At 47.0% G+C, this 12731-nt stretch overlaps 1 protein-coding gene across 2 annotated transcripts in view; it reads right to left on the bottom strand.

Annotated features, from left to right (window-relative positions):
- RNF20 (ring finger protein 20) overlaps positions 1–12731 on the bottom strand; it is a 34524-nt gene that overhangs the window by 15997 nt on the left and 5796 nt on the right. For both annotated transcript variants that reach the window (XM_019517078.1, XM_019517079.1), the window contains exons 2-14: positions 12530–12698; positions 12143–12310; positions 11894–12041; positions 11535–11717; positions 10300–10418; positions 8900–9046; positions 8593–8670; positions 8110–8229; positions 5918–6097; positions 5510–5645; positions 4178–4299; positions 3417–3826; positions 2699–2816 (exon numbers count right to left, since the gene is read on the bottom strand). In XM_019517078.1, coding sequence (XP_019372623.1) covers positions 2699–2816; positions 3417–3826; positions 4178–4299; positions 5510–5645; positions 5918–6097; positions 8110–8229; positions 8593–8670; positions 8900–9046; positions 10300–10418; positions 11535–11717; positions 11894–12041; positions 12143–12310; positions 12530–12658 — 2058 coding nt within the window. In that variant the 5' untranslated portion in view covers positions 12659–12698. The remainder of the gene's footprint in view (positions 1–2698; positions 2817–3416; positions 3827–4177; positions 4300–5509; positions 5646–5917; positions 6098–8109; positions 8230–8592; positions 8671–8899; positions 9047–10299; positions 10419–11534; positions 11718–11893; positions 12042–12142; positions 12311–12529; positions 12699–12731) is intronic.

The raw sequence follows: 12731 nt of genomic DNA, 5'->3' as shown, positions 1-12731 counted from the left end.
CACCCACTCTGCTCCTGGCTGCACACTCACCTACCACACACCCACAGCAACACATACACCCACACACACCCTGCCAGCTTGACTCTGTGCTCCCTGCTCTGGCGATGCAGCTGAGCCACATGGTGCTGACAGTGCCTGCAGTCAGGGGCTGGGCTGGGCTGCTCAGTCCTGCTGAGGCTCCTGCTGGGTCCTACTGCCCCTGACTCCTATCAGCTTTGACAGGAGCCAGGACAAGTCAATACAGTTTTAAAGCCAAAGGGCTTCCTCCACCTCCAGCTCCCTGCCTAAGGGGGCAGGGCCCATGCAGCAAATTGCCGCCTGCCCTCTCCAGGGTGCATGTGTAGTTGGCCCCCAGTGTTAGACAGACAGATGGAAATACTAAGCCTTTTCTTATATTACAATATAATGCTACCTAAAACAACGTTCTCAGTGATTGAAACCAACTAGAAAGATGATTTCAGTGCAGCCAACACTGAGCATGACTATAAAACACACAGCCAATATCAGACAAATGTACTGAGGAAAAGTTTTTTTCCCCCTTTTTTTTAATTTTTTATGGAAATTTTTTCATGTCCCAAGTCAAATCAGCCAAATCAATTGCAAATTTGTATGAATCATTCAAGAACCATATGTGGCTGTGCTACCAGCTAGCATCCTCCACACCTGCCTGAGGCTTCAGATATTCCATATCCTTTGGTGGACATCCTATGTGAAGGCCCAAGCCCAGAGGCTTGGGTTTTGAATGCCCTGAAGTTTTGCTTGCCCTCAGCCATATGGCCACAGGAGCAAGCTAGGGAGGAGTCTCTCATTTCCATAAAGTTGGTGTGTAGCTGAGATCCTCCCACTGGAAATCAAAGTGGGAGGCTAACTATCCATTACCTTGGTCAGGGTACTACCCCCTACCATGTTCATGGTCTTCCCCTGCCAGCAGGAAAACCACCATTTCTTTTTTCTTTTTTAAGAATTTGTTTGTGTTGTAAGCCAAATCAAGTCCAAATCCAAGCGTCAGTCCAGAACCATAGGTTGCCTGGGAACCGACCAACATCCTCCACCTCCACCAGGTCCTTCAGATATTTCCAAAGACTTTTGGCAGGCATCCTACATGCAGGCTCAAGCCCGGAGGTCTGGGGTTCGATGTCCCCAAGTTTCACCTGCCCTCAGCCATATGGCCGCAGAAGCAAGCTAGGAAGGAGCCTCCCACTTCCATAAAGTGGGCTTTAAGCCCCAACACTTCAGCAGGTACTAAACCATGCCAGAAGAACAGTCATCCTCTGGGGGCTTAGAGGAAACTGCCTTCATGGACCCAGATACATGGTGTTTCCCAAAACCACCCACAAGAATAAGTTAGTACAGCCAATCTGAATAAGATACAAGGTAGTGCCCACTGAGCACAATCCCCCTCAGTGCCAACTCTTTTAAAAGTCATGGAGAGTCACTACACTGCATATATTTAGACCTCCTCCTTCGCTCCCCCAGCTGAACTGCACCTTTCTTTGCCATTTCCAATGATCCCTGTTTGTCCTTTACCAGCCTTAAGCAGCTGGCAAACGTCACCAAATGGGGCCCTAAACAGTTCCCCAGAATCCCTCTGTTGCCTCTGCTCTCAGGCTGTCACATATTAGTGTGGCCCCGCCCTCCATAAGGTTAAGCCAGACCAGGTTGCCCTGCACCTATCTGCATATATATTTGTCGAGTAACCCAGGACTTGCGACTAGAACAGATGACTCCAGGCATGGGTGGAGGGCTCATTAGCACATGGATCCTTGGTGAATCTAAAGTATATCCATATCCTGAGCAGTGCTGAACTCTGCAGTCAGCATGGCTTGGAATGCAGTTGACTTAGCTGGGTCCCAGCCTAACAAAAAATATGGTAAATCAAGAGCTTTTTGGTTTTGGACTAATACCATGCAGTTCATACCATACATAAGTAGGTACAGAAGTACTGCTTAAAAGTCTGTTTATCGAGTACCTGTGCTAAAACCTGCAGGAGTTTAAAAAAAATAACATGCAACAATTCTGGATGAACCAAGTCTATGGTATTGTATGTATGAGAATTTGGGAGAAGTGCTGTTGTGCAATAATGCCTGCCCAAAAGCAAAGGCAGAGTTCTCTCAGTCTCAACATGAGACTACGAGGCTCTCCTTACACTGGCATATTTATTTCAAAGTCAGGACTCTCAAATTCACTTCCATGTGCTCAGAGACAGCAGGGTCTGATTGGGTGGGGGGTGGGAAGAGACAGGAGAAGGGGCTTCAAGGGGAAAAAGTTGGGATGGGCTCCCTGACCCGAAATTTATTTGCCCTGCTGTAGCAGTGGGAGGGGGACAAATTCAAGACAAACCTCCAATAATTAGATACTATACCTGGACAATTATAACAAATTTATACATTTTTCATATATAGAATCTAAATATTGAGTTGTCTTATTTTCAGGCTCCTCTTATATTTGGGTAAATACAGTAGCAACAGATTCCTTTGCCAAAACGTAGCCCAGGGAATAACCAATTACAAGGATACTTCAATTGCTCAATGGAGAAGGGCTCTGCCAAACACAGTACACTGTCTGCTCCAACCTTCATGGTGTCTAACACAGGAAAATGAAGGAGTGAGATCTTTTGCAGCCAGAAAGAGGAAATAATGCATTTCAAGATCACCAGTTAGGTGGCATCAGGCAACAAAGAGAAAAATGACGTGGTCACCTCAGCTTTGGCCTTCTTCTCTGCCGCCATGAGCTGAACTTTATCTCTCTGCTCCTTAGGGGCTGAGCGGTACATGTCTAACAGCAGTTTCATCTCCTTCTGGCTCTCCTGGGCCTTCCTGGTAAGAATGAAAGAAAAACACAACTGAGAATTTGGGAGAAGTGCTGTTGTGCAATGATGTCTGCCCAAAAGCAAAAGGTAGAGTTCTCTCAGTCTCAACATAGCTTGAGGGAGACTATGAGGCTCTCCTTACACTGGGCACATGGAGAAATCCATAACAAAGAATGGACACACTGAGGAGGGCCTAAGAGAGTGGCCAAAGCACTTACCGTAATAGTAAACTACACACTATCTGTTCCTCAGGTACAGATCAAAGACAATGAGAAGTACTGCCTTTGCTAATCAGCCCCTGCTAAGCCATATTGTCTCCAGATGCTAGTTACAAACCAGTTATCAGCCCTGGTTGCCCTGCAGGATTCTAAATGCCACCTCTACCTTGAGGTGACTGACTTGGCTTTCAGTGGCTAGGCAGTCATAAAATAACCAGTTTTGTTTTTTTTCATACAATCACGAATCAGTCATCTGATGAAGCAGAGTTGTCTCTAATTCCAGCAGCTAACACTTTAACTACAGGTTTCCAACCACATTCCCCCAAGACTCCCAGATTAGACCATGATGATAAGAAAAGCAAGCTGGGAGGCAGAACAATCCTTCTTACTTGAGATCAGCCTTCAGCTGCTTGATAATTTCAGCCTCTTTCTTCCTCCCATCCTCATGCTTCCCTTTGTCCTTCTCCTTGGACTCTCTCTCCTTCTCCGACTCCTTCTGTTTTTGCTTCTCCCGCTCCCGTTCCCGCTCCCGTTCCTTTTCCTTTTCCTTCTCCCGCTCCCTCTCCTTCTCTTTCTCTTTCTCCTTCTCTCGCTCTCTCTCCTTCTCTCGCCTCTCCCGCTCCCTCTCCTCTTCATCTCGCTTGGCTTTGGCATCACTAGTGTCCTCAGGGGTTGCCTTGGGTGCAGGTGCTTGAGCAGAGGAATCATCAGGTTCTTGTTTAACCTCTGGTGGTTCCTCTTTTGTGTCTTCAGTGCTGGACTGGGCCTGCAGGAGGGCACTACCAGTACGGGAGCGAGTCTGAGGGCAGGATCCAAAAAGAAATGTAGTAAGTGAGAGAAGTTCTCAGCCAGAACACAATCCTCATGGCCATCCCTGTAGGAATCCCTCTGCCGATCTCCCTCACAAATGTTATTGCCAGTGCTCTTAATAGAGCAGAATGCAGTCACCGAGGACAGTCTACTTGGTAGGAGGAGGGAATCCAAGATGAGACTGCTCAATGGAAAACTGTGCAGTCTATCCCCTGAAACCTGCTAGCACCAAGGAGAAATTTATGTATGGGACAGACTGCCAGCCTTTGCTCTGCTGTGAACTGGTTTCCCCTCCCTCTCTGCTTTCTCCATTAGGTTCCTGCATCTCCAGCTCTGATACCTTGCTCAAGTCAGATTGGGCTTCCCTCAGTTTGCGCTTGTACCTCAGCACCTCTCCTTTCAGTTGGTGGTTGTGATTTTGGAGGCTGCTGATAAGATGACGCATTTCCCGATTGATTGGCCCTGCAAGACATGCACAAAGAAACCAGGTTACAACAAGCCACAGTCAGTGTTTCTCTTCTGCCCTGGGCATTTTCACTGCTATTCTTCATACTGTATCTTTCTGGTAATTATTTACCCAGAACAGTAAGAAAGCAACAGACATTCCAAAACCACAAACACAATTTTCTTCGTGCTATACAACACGTGGACACTGCACCAGCAGAATAAAACTGTACTGGCTTTATTTGCTACTATATACTCTTAAAAAATCACTAGCCCTTTGACTCTTAACACAGGGCTGTCCAACTTCAGAGAAGCCAGGGGCCACAGGCCAAACAGGTCACAGGCCCAAAGCCAACTACCATGTGGGGTGTATGTCACAGGGGCCACACAGATTCCCTGGGACCCCCACTATGTGCAGCCCTCCTGCTACACAAACCCTCCACCACTGCTGGCGCTGCTGCAGAAGCCCTACTACTGCCATCACTGTGTAGACAATCCCCTACATCACTGCCGCACAAGAAGCATGAGCTCCTGCCCTCCTTCCTCCCCAACCATGGAAGCCCCCTGGCTACCACTATGCATTCCCCATCCTCTGCTACTGCATGAGCTGTGCATGCCCCCAATCCAAGTCCCCTTACTTGCACTGCCACATGGACAAACTCACCAGGCCTCCTGCTGCACTATCCTGTATCGAAGACCCTGGCTGCCACAGCAGCCAGAGCAAAAGCAACAGCAACTGGGTGGGAGCCCAGGGGGCTGCACATTTAACCCCTTGCAGGCCAGAGGCAGCCTGCCAGTTGGACAGACCTGTCTTAACATAACTATTCAGATTTTTTCGTCCCACTGGCAAACTGAGTTTTGATAAGACTTCTGAGGGGCCACGAGGACTATAAATTGATTGCTACATTGAAAATCCCTTCTCTTGCCTATCTCTAGTGAAAGGTATATAGGTCTTGGTCATGGTACCATTTTCCTAAGCATTTGGGCTTATTAAAGACCCTTTTCTCAATACAATAGTTTCTAATGGCACGAAAGATGGTGTATTGGCACTACACAACCCCTGCGCTGCTATTAATAAACCAATTCTCAAATGCACTCAGAAATCTTGTCAGTACACCTAGCAGTAGCTTAAAAGACAAAGACTAACTTGACACTGTTCTGTCTTAAATGCCAAAAGGAGCATCTTCTTCCTTGAAAGTGTGACATGAACAATAAAGACATCCAGTACCTGCTTGTTCATTGGCAGCGAGAGTCTGTTCAAACTCTATCCTCAGCATCTCATACTCCTTTCGGACCTGCGCCAGAGTATCCTCCAGCTGGATCACCTCTGTGCGCAGCTTCTTGTGTAGACTGACTTCATCTCGCTGGGGAACAAGAGGGAGATTAGCGCTGTGCCCAGGACTGTCTCACCTCATCAAGTTGCTTTCATTAAAAAACAAAATAAGGAGTATTAATCCCCTCCTGCAAGGCACCAAGCAACCAAGACTGCAATAGCCATTGCAGTATCCTTGATGCTCTTCATAGCCTGTCAGATAGCCATGGAAATGGCAGAGCTGATGGATGAGGTAGGTACCAAGCCCTGTGGGGCAGAATGGAAGACCTCAAAGAGGAAGTGATGGAGGCACAAGGCAATTACCTCAATGAGTTCCACTTGGCGCTGATGTGTACTGCGGGTGCCGTGAAGCAGAGTGCGAGCTTCATCTAGGTGAGCCTTCAACTGGAGGCTTTCATTATACAGGACTGAGAACTGGGACTGCATGCAACGGTACTCTGGTGTCTCCTTCACAGCCTCTTCCACTGCTCTCCTTAGCTCTATCTGGTAGATGGTCCCACAGGGAAAACAGGAGAAGTGAAGAACAAAGAACTATTAGCTCATCTTTGATTCCCATTCTGTGAGGTCTGAGTACACCAAACCCCCTCCTTTATTAACTCCCTTGCACTTTTCAGAACTGGCACAAAGTAGGGTAATTTCCTCCTTAACTTTTCCCACTGCAGGAGTCTTATGTGTAAGAGTTCAGAACTGATGAAAAGTACTGAATTAACAACCTGGAGTCTAGAAAGGTTGCACAGACAACAGCATGGCAAACTTCCCCTCACCATCCAGCCAGCATGCTTTGAACTGGACTTGGACTAGCCTCGTCCATCTTCTGGCCCACCCCCTTCTTGACCTCCATGTGAACTATGTTATCTATTAAAAAATATTTCCATAACTTGACAGCTGGCAGCCACTGAACAAAGCAACAGATTTCACAGAGGCAGCAAGTCAGCTATTTTGGAAACAAATAGAATGGTTCTTAAAACTGAATAGCAACAAGGTGAAACAGGTTGAGGAGTCAGTTTGTTCTAATTTAGCAGCAGTTTTAAAAAGAAGCAAAAGAGAAAAATAAATTTTATCTGCTACTCTCTCTCTTTTGATCACTCAGATAATTGGATTGTTCATCACTAAACTCTTTATTAGTTCCCTCAAAACAGAGCTATGAGCTGAGGAAACAAGGATATCCCATCTCTGCTGGGATATAAATTAGTTTTGACAGGTGGTCATTACAGAACTGCTCATGGATTAAGCCAGGACAGAGAACAAAAAAAAACCAAATTAGGTACATATCCATAATTCCCTATAATGGCCACACGGTGTCACCACTAGGGCTGTGCAAAGCTTTGATTTGGTGGAGATTCCAGGGCTGCAGGCCTGCTGTGGGTTGTTCTTGGGGGTGCATGCCCCCAGATCTGCATATGGGATGACAGCAGGCTGCTGCTGCAGGCTGATTTTTACCAGCACTTGGGGCGGGCACACTGAGCACTGGGAACAGCCCAGTGCCCCTGGACCTGAACACACGATGACAGCAGGCTGTCACTGCAGGCTGGAGCTGGTGGCAGCACTGGGCTGTTTTTGGTGCTCAGGGCAGGTGCGCCAAGTGCCAGGAAGTCAGCCTGGTGCCGCCGCCAGGCCCAGTCTGCAGTGGCAGCCTACTATCATCCTGCACACAGATCCAGGGGCACGCAGCACCAGGAAGAGCCTGACAACTGCCCATCCTGCAGCCCTCCCAGGGCGCGTGGAGTAGCAAGAGGCAGAGCTCACCTCCCTTTCCCCCATGCACCCACTGACAGTTCCCATTGCAGCTGGCACTGGTCACTCCTGGGGCTGCTACAGCAGGGGCTAGGGTGAGTACAGACAAGCTACACCACATCTCACACTGCCTGAGGCTCCACTTGCTGCTATTCCCTCCAGCCCCTGCTTCAGCCACCCCAGGAGTAGTTAACACCAGCTGCCTACACCACGGCACAGCGCAGCCCAGGAGCTGGGGTGAGTGGGGACAGATGGAGCCCAGGCATGGGGGGACAGGTGGAGCACGGTGCAGTCCCAGGAACAGCACCCCTTCCTATGTCCCTGCCCTAGTCCCAGCCTCACTCCCTTCCTCCCTCACCACCTGGCAACGTATCCCTATCTGTTAGGGCTGTCTGAAGCTTCGGTAGCCGATTCAGCAGCCAAATCTCCAAATCTGAATTGGCCGAACTGAATCGGGACAGTGATCTGAATCACCAAATCAAATCACTGTCTGTCTGAATCAGTCAAATCCAAATCTGAATCCAATACTTGCTGCTTCACACAGGCCTAGTCACTACTACACCAGGTAGGCCAGTCACAAACACCTCAGGTTCCTATTAGCATCCTGAGCTGTTGCATACAAAGTATAACCAGACACATACAGGGCATGACACAGAGACATGAGAAACAGATTAAAGGAAGGAACTGGAGGGGCATCCCACAGAGACTAAGAAAAGCCTTCATCTACTCCCATTCTGCACAGACATGTTGCTCCTTCCTACCTTCAGTTTCTCATTCTGCGTCGTCACTTCCTCAAGATCTTGGCGCAGCTTCTCCAGCTCACTAAGGCGGTTCCCAGCTAGTTCCTTATTCTCCTCCAGCTCAGCATTCATCTCTTCAAACTGAGGGAGAAACACAACAAGTGTTTTCAATGTATTTTAAAAAACAAAAAGAAACCAACTTTGCACTTATCTACATTTGGCACACAAAGATGGTCCTTCCCATTACCATAATACCCAAGCAGTCCACAATCTCTTTAAAATACTTACCCTCACCACCTTCTTGTGAGATAGGCAAGTGCTGATATCTCAATTTTACAGATCACAAACTGAGGTACAACCCAAGGGACTTCCCCTCAAGGTCTCCCACGAAATCTGTGGCACAGCTACGACTCAGCCCTAAGCTGTGATACTCAACATGGAACCATCCTTCCTGCCCCTTATCTACCTTAACCTTTTCTTCCTCTCCCTTGCTTCAGGCTTTACCTTGCGAGCATTGATGGTAATTGTTCCCCCATAGAGGCTGCTCCCAGCTCCATACACCTTGTAACCTTTTGAATTCACCTGCAAAGAAGACAGAAATTGTAGTAAGTGCCCAGTGCTTCAAACATGTCCCATCCTTTAAAACATTTGCTCAAAAAGGGGTACAGTCCATAATTCTGAGACTGAAATACTTCGCTAAAGTACAAACTCAGTGTGCCACAGGAATAGGGTTGCCCCTCTCTCCTGCTCAGCAATGAAGGTGTTACCAAGCCTTACCCAGCCCCAACCCCCACAAAGGCCCTGTGCTTACCCGTTCCAGCACATCTGCTAAATGCCGGTTGAGTCGTTGCTCTCTCTTGCGGATCTTGTCAATATCCCACTGCAGGTCATCAATCATTGTCTCCAGCACAGATACGCGGGACTCTGCTGTTTCTACTTTTTCTTGCAGCTTGGAGAACTGTAGCCAAGGGACACAAGACAGCATACATCAGATGGGAAGCAGCACCTGATTCCAGTCTAACATCTTTCCTGGATTGCTCAGCACTAACTTTTTATTGGTTCCAGTTTTTTTATTCAAGTAAGTTTTTCTATGGTGCTCATACCTATGGTATCTGTATTTTGCTCAAGCATCTGTTTGAAAGAGGGACAGGTTTCTTCCCACCCTTGTCCAAAATTTGACAGGAGCTAAAATCCTATTACAGGGAGCAAGACAACCTGAAGGCAGAATGGAAATTGGAAAAGCTCAAAAATCTGGTGGCAAATCTGGCACAGCCAGATGGCAGCTGCTTAAATGTACTACACGCAGGGCCCTGATCTCAGCCTTCGAAATATTTGCAGATGCTTATTATACACACTCAGTGAATGTTCAGTAGATGGAGTGTAAAGGAAGCCAGCTTTTTTAATCATTAGCAAAGACTGGATTTTCAAGAGGTAGAGTTTTATGGGGGGGAAAACGGCAGGCAATTCAAACTCACTGAGGTCTAGGATCAGCTTGTAATGAGATGCCAGTGCCTTTTAAGTAGGTAGCAAGAAAACTATCAGAATAAATGTCTGAACATGGAAAGGATATGATGGTCAACAGGCAAGCAATTGTTAAGTGTATCTTAGTGTCTGCTTCTGTCCTTCCTTTCCCCCAGGCAGATCAACACTGGGTTGGGCTGTTGCTATATAACCAGACTAGGCCCAAGACAGCCCCCACCCCACAGCTGGATCAGGGGTGGGCTGGGCTGTGGCCAGGCAGCCAGATTGGGTCTAGGCCACAATGCCCTTCCCTCCCCGCATGCAACTGGATCTGGGCTGGGGCCCACCTGCCCCACACACCAGATCAGGCCTCCACTGCACCCACCTCATCAGACCTGCCAGCTGGATCTAGCCCATAGGACAAGAAGATTGGGCACCACTGCTCTAAACAACAAATGGCATATTTTACTAAGTCACTATTTACTCTTGTCTCAAACATCTTTGCCAGTGACTTAATGTTACTGGGTTTCAGAATCACGCAGAAGTACGGCACACAGTGACATTTCTCCATAAACAACTCTTTTCCTCAGAACTTGAGTTCTTCAAACCTGTTATTTTTTCCTTTACAATTCCCCAAAGGAATAACATGCTTAATGCATTCTGCACACTCGTGTAAGTGGAACCATGCATTCCAGTCAGGAATCTAATAAGCTTGACCACAGAGGTGGCTTCCACTTTCTTGTCTTGTACCTCCTGAGACATGATGTGGTGCTTTTCCTGGAGGAGATCAGCCAGTTCCTGCAATCTCCCATTCTCATGTGCAAGGTAGATATTCAGCTCCTGGACTGCTTCTTCCACAAGTGAAGCATCTGAAGAAAGGAAAATAAAAAGCATATGAAAAGTTAAGTCATGGAGAAGAACCTTCAATCTGGCAACTAAAGAACAAAAATAACTGAATAACAGCATAAGAAACCCATATGGGGGCATTTTTGGGGAATGGGGGTAGAGGAGAAGAATGAGAAACCTGATAAACAATAATTTCTTTGTCCTTAGTTGCAACATTCTGAACAGCACGCTTTCAAATGTCCTGTGTTTGACACTACTTGAGCACAGTTTGGTAGGGGAGAACTTACGGAACAAGTAGGAATTCAATGTCTGTTATGAAGAGCCAAGTGAAATCTTCTTAAAAGATACATTTCAAACACTCAGGTCAGATTCCCAGACTTTCCTAGAAAGCCAGCCTGAGAATGAAGTGAGCCCAGGGCAAATTTTAGTTTGAGATGAAACACACACACCATAGTTGTTTCTGCACAATGTGAGTTAGTGTGAAATCAACACTCAGGAGACACCACTAAACAAACTGGTCCCACAGTTCAGTTTGAAACTACTCAGCTTCACTTAGCAGCATGCGTTTAGCAACAAGCCCCATGCCAACTACTAAGATACTAAAGGCCCAAGACATATTGTGTAGATGAATGATTGTCTCCAAACTATGAAACTATAAGCAACCCAAGAACTTCCTGGCATCTGAATTGTGAATGGAAGGGGCCCAATATCATAAAACAGAAATGACCCAGCCCTTCACATCAATTAATTTAATCAGTGATGAGCTCAGCAGCAGTCTGAGGCAGTGGCAGACCATTGCAGGGTTATAAGGTTCAATTGAAAAATAAGTATTTCCAAGTGGACAAACATGTTACACGGTGAACCACCACACATCATACCAGGCACTTATCTCATGATTTAAGCCATTGAACAATAACTTATTATTAATGTTTTCATTTAAGGAACAGACTTTCAACAGATTTCAGCAGTCAGTGGTTAGTATCATCTTCAATGGGAGTTGATGGGTACCAAGTGCTTCAGAAAATTTTGCCATTCCATGTTGGCATGTGTAAGTGTGGGAAATCTTGTCCTAATATTTAAAAAGCAGAAGCTGCCTCATCCCTGTCTAACACTGGGATTCATCAAATTCTCAATCATACCTCCACTATCTATCTTGTGAGATAGACTATCCATCTTCTCCTGCAGCTTGTCGTACATTGTAACAATTTGGGCAACAGCTCGGCGAGAGGACTCCACACGTTCCTGAAGCTGAGACTCCATTTCCTCACTGGTACTACTGGCCAGAGTGGCCAGGAAGGAGAATGCTGGCTCAAGACCCTCCCCTAGAAAAAGAGAGATGTACAGGAAGAGGATGTAAGTGTAGTTATGTATGTAACAACTGAGGTAACCACTGCCAATCAAGATTCTCTCCAGAGAGCAGAATATCACCACTTTCTTCAAATGAAGTCCATCTTCCCCACTTGTCAATGACAACGTACTAAGCAGTCCAAGTCCTTACCTCGCTCCCTCTCATCCTTGCGCTCCTGATTGCTGTCTGAGTCTGGTTCTGGTTCTGGTACCACCAAAGCTTTCCGTTCAGAGAGGAGGTCTCCAAGACCTTCGTCTAGGTCATAGCGCTTAAGAATGATGCGGATATTTTCATCAAACTGGAAGAAGGAAAAAGTGAGGAAGGGTATAAGCTACATACTTCACAGTGCTTTGAAATAATGTGGAACACAAGGCCACTTGACAGTTTTGTGCTACAGACCTGGCTCCAGTAGCGGTTGACAATCAACAGAGAAGCATCATCAGTGGCCTGCCGCCGCTCCAGCTTTTCAATGTGCTCCCGCAACTCATCCTCAATGGCCTGGCGCTGGTCCAGCATCTCTGCCAGCTTTCGGTTCTTGGACTGCAGTGTCCGGATGTCCAGCTCTTCCTGCACAGGGGAGGAAATCACTTCTATGTGGTTCATGCAGCACAGGCAAAGTCCACTTCATTGAGTAAAAGATCAAATTGAAGATGACAACACCACAACACAATGTGGAGGGGTGGGGAGGCGGGGAAGAAAAGAAGAGGCATTTTATGTCCAAACAGGACTAAGGCCAGAAAGTTGAGCTCATTAAGAAGGCAGGTAGGGTGCAGGAGAAATACGTACTGTTGAGGAAACACCCCCTAGCTTAATAGTTTCCACAGTGGTCCCTGAGTCTTCAACTGCTGCCTTCTTCTCTGGGGGCCCAGAAGGGCCTGGCTCTGCAGCAACCCGTTTGTTGCTGATCCCAGACATGGTGGGTAAAATGTGGAGAGTCCCTCTTCTCCGAGCTATTCTTAAAAAGCAAAGAACAAGTTTAAGAAAGGAT

Source organism: Gavialis gangeticus, unplaced genomic scaffold (genome assembly GCF_001723915.1).
Source record: "Gavialis gangeticus isolate Ggan-Ray unplaced genomic scaffold, GavGan_comp1, whole genome shotgun sequence".
Taxonomy (NCBI): Eukaryota; Metazoa; Chordata; order Crocodylia; family Gavialidae; genus Gavialis; species Gavialis gangeticus.
Note: the sequence above shows the minus strand (reverse complement) of the source record. Positions and strands in the feature narration are given on the sequence as shown.